Source organism: Emiliania huxleyi (assembly GCF_000372725.1).
Source record: "Emiliania huxleyi CCMP1516 unplaced genomic scaffold EMIHUscaffold_10167, whole genome shotgun sequence".
Taxonomy (NCBI): Eukaryota; Haptophyta; order Isochrysidales; family Noelaerhabdaceae; genus Emiliania; species Emiliania huxleyi.
Window position 1 is genome coordinate 1 of NW_005202324.1, and position 1,123 is coordinate 1,123.

Sequence of the window (1,123 nt, forward strand, 5' to 3'; positions counted from 1 at the left end):
AAGCTGCCAAGCGTCGCGAGGATCGCCTGCTCTTCGATGCCTCTCTTCAAGTCGAAGAGGCAGACGGAGCGCTCACCCTTAGTTGCGTCGACGTAGTCGGTCACCTGGCAAATGCCACTGGAGGAGAGGTCGAGGGTGGTCAGCGTCTGGCTGAGCTTCAGAACGCCGGCGAGCAGGGTTGCAGCCGCCGGGCCAATCGGGTTGGACTTGACGACGAGGGACTGAGCACCCGCAGGCAAATCAAAGGCATCGCACTTGAGGGCTCCCAGCTTGCTCGCGCTGCTGCTGAGGAGCGACGCGCCAATGTTTCGCATGCCCGAATCGGTGATCGAGTTGGAGCTCACGTCGAGGTAGGACAAAGTAGAGTTCACGGCGAGAGCCCTGGCGAATGCGGCGGCGCCGTTGGGGCCAAGCTCATTGCCGCTGAGGTCGAGAGTGGCCAGCATCTTGTTGCACTTGAGCGCCTCGGCGAGAGCAGCGGCGCCCTCGTCGGCGAGCTCGTTGCCGCCGAGGCGTAGGTTAAGCAGCGAACGGTTGAAACGAAGATCGGCGGCGATGAGGATGCCGTCGGCCGGTCTGAGCTCCGACCCTGAGAGATCGGCCTCCGACTGGCCGGGCTGAAACCCGCAGAGCGTTTGCAGAGTCTGGTGCTGCTTGAAGACAGCCACGAGCTGCTGAGCCGCCACGAGGGGAATGCTGTTGCCGAGGAGGTTGACCGTGATCAGCGAGCGGCTGGCTGTGAGGCCCTTGGCAATCGCAAGCACGCCAGTGACGTCGGCCAACCTTAGTTTGGACACGACAACGTCCTTCACTTCGACGGTTGTCTCGACGGTGACTTCCCTTTTCTCAGTGAAGTCCTTCGCCTCGGACACAATCAGCTCGCGGCCCTGGTAGACGACCTCGGCACCAACCTCCTTCGACTCACCCGAGACTTTGGTTGCGTCGACGTAGTCGGTCACCTGGCAAATGCCACTGGAGGAGAGGTCGAGGGTGGTCAGCGTCTGGCTGAGCTTCAGAACGCCGGCGAGCAGGGTTGCAGCCGCCGGGCCAATCGGGTTGGACTTGACGACGAGGGACTGAGCACCCGCAGGCAAATCAAAGGCATCGCACTTGAGGGCTCCCA

The 1,123-nt window shown here is 62.4% G+C and overlaps 1 protein-coding gene across 1 annotated transcript; it reads right to left on the bottom strand.

Annotated features, from left to right (window-relative positions):
- Window positions 1–76: 76 nt before the first annotated feature.
- EMIHUDRAFT_259973 (hypothetical protein) lies at window positions 77–1,109 on the bottom strand (the record flags this gene model as incomplete). The annotated part of the gene is made up of 1 exon (XM_005793314.1): window positions 77–1,109. A coding segment is annotated over one exon (1,033 nt), but the record flags the coding sequence as incomplete, so codon positions are not given.
- Between the last annotated feature and the right edge of the window lie 14 nt (window positions 1,110–1,123).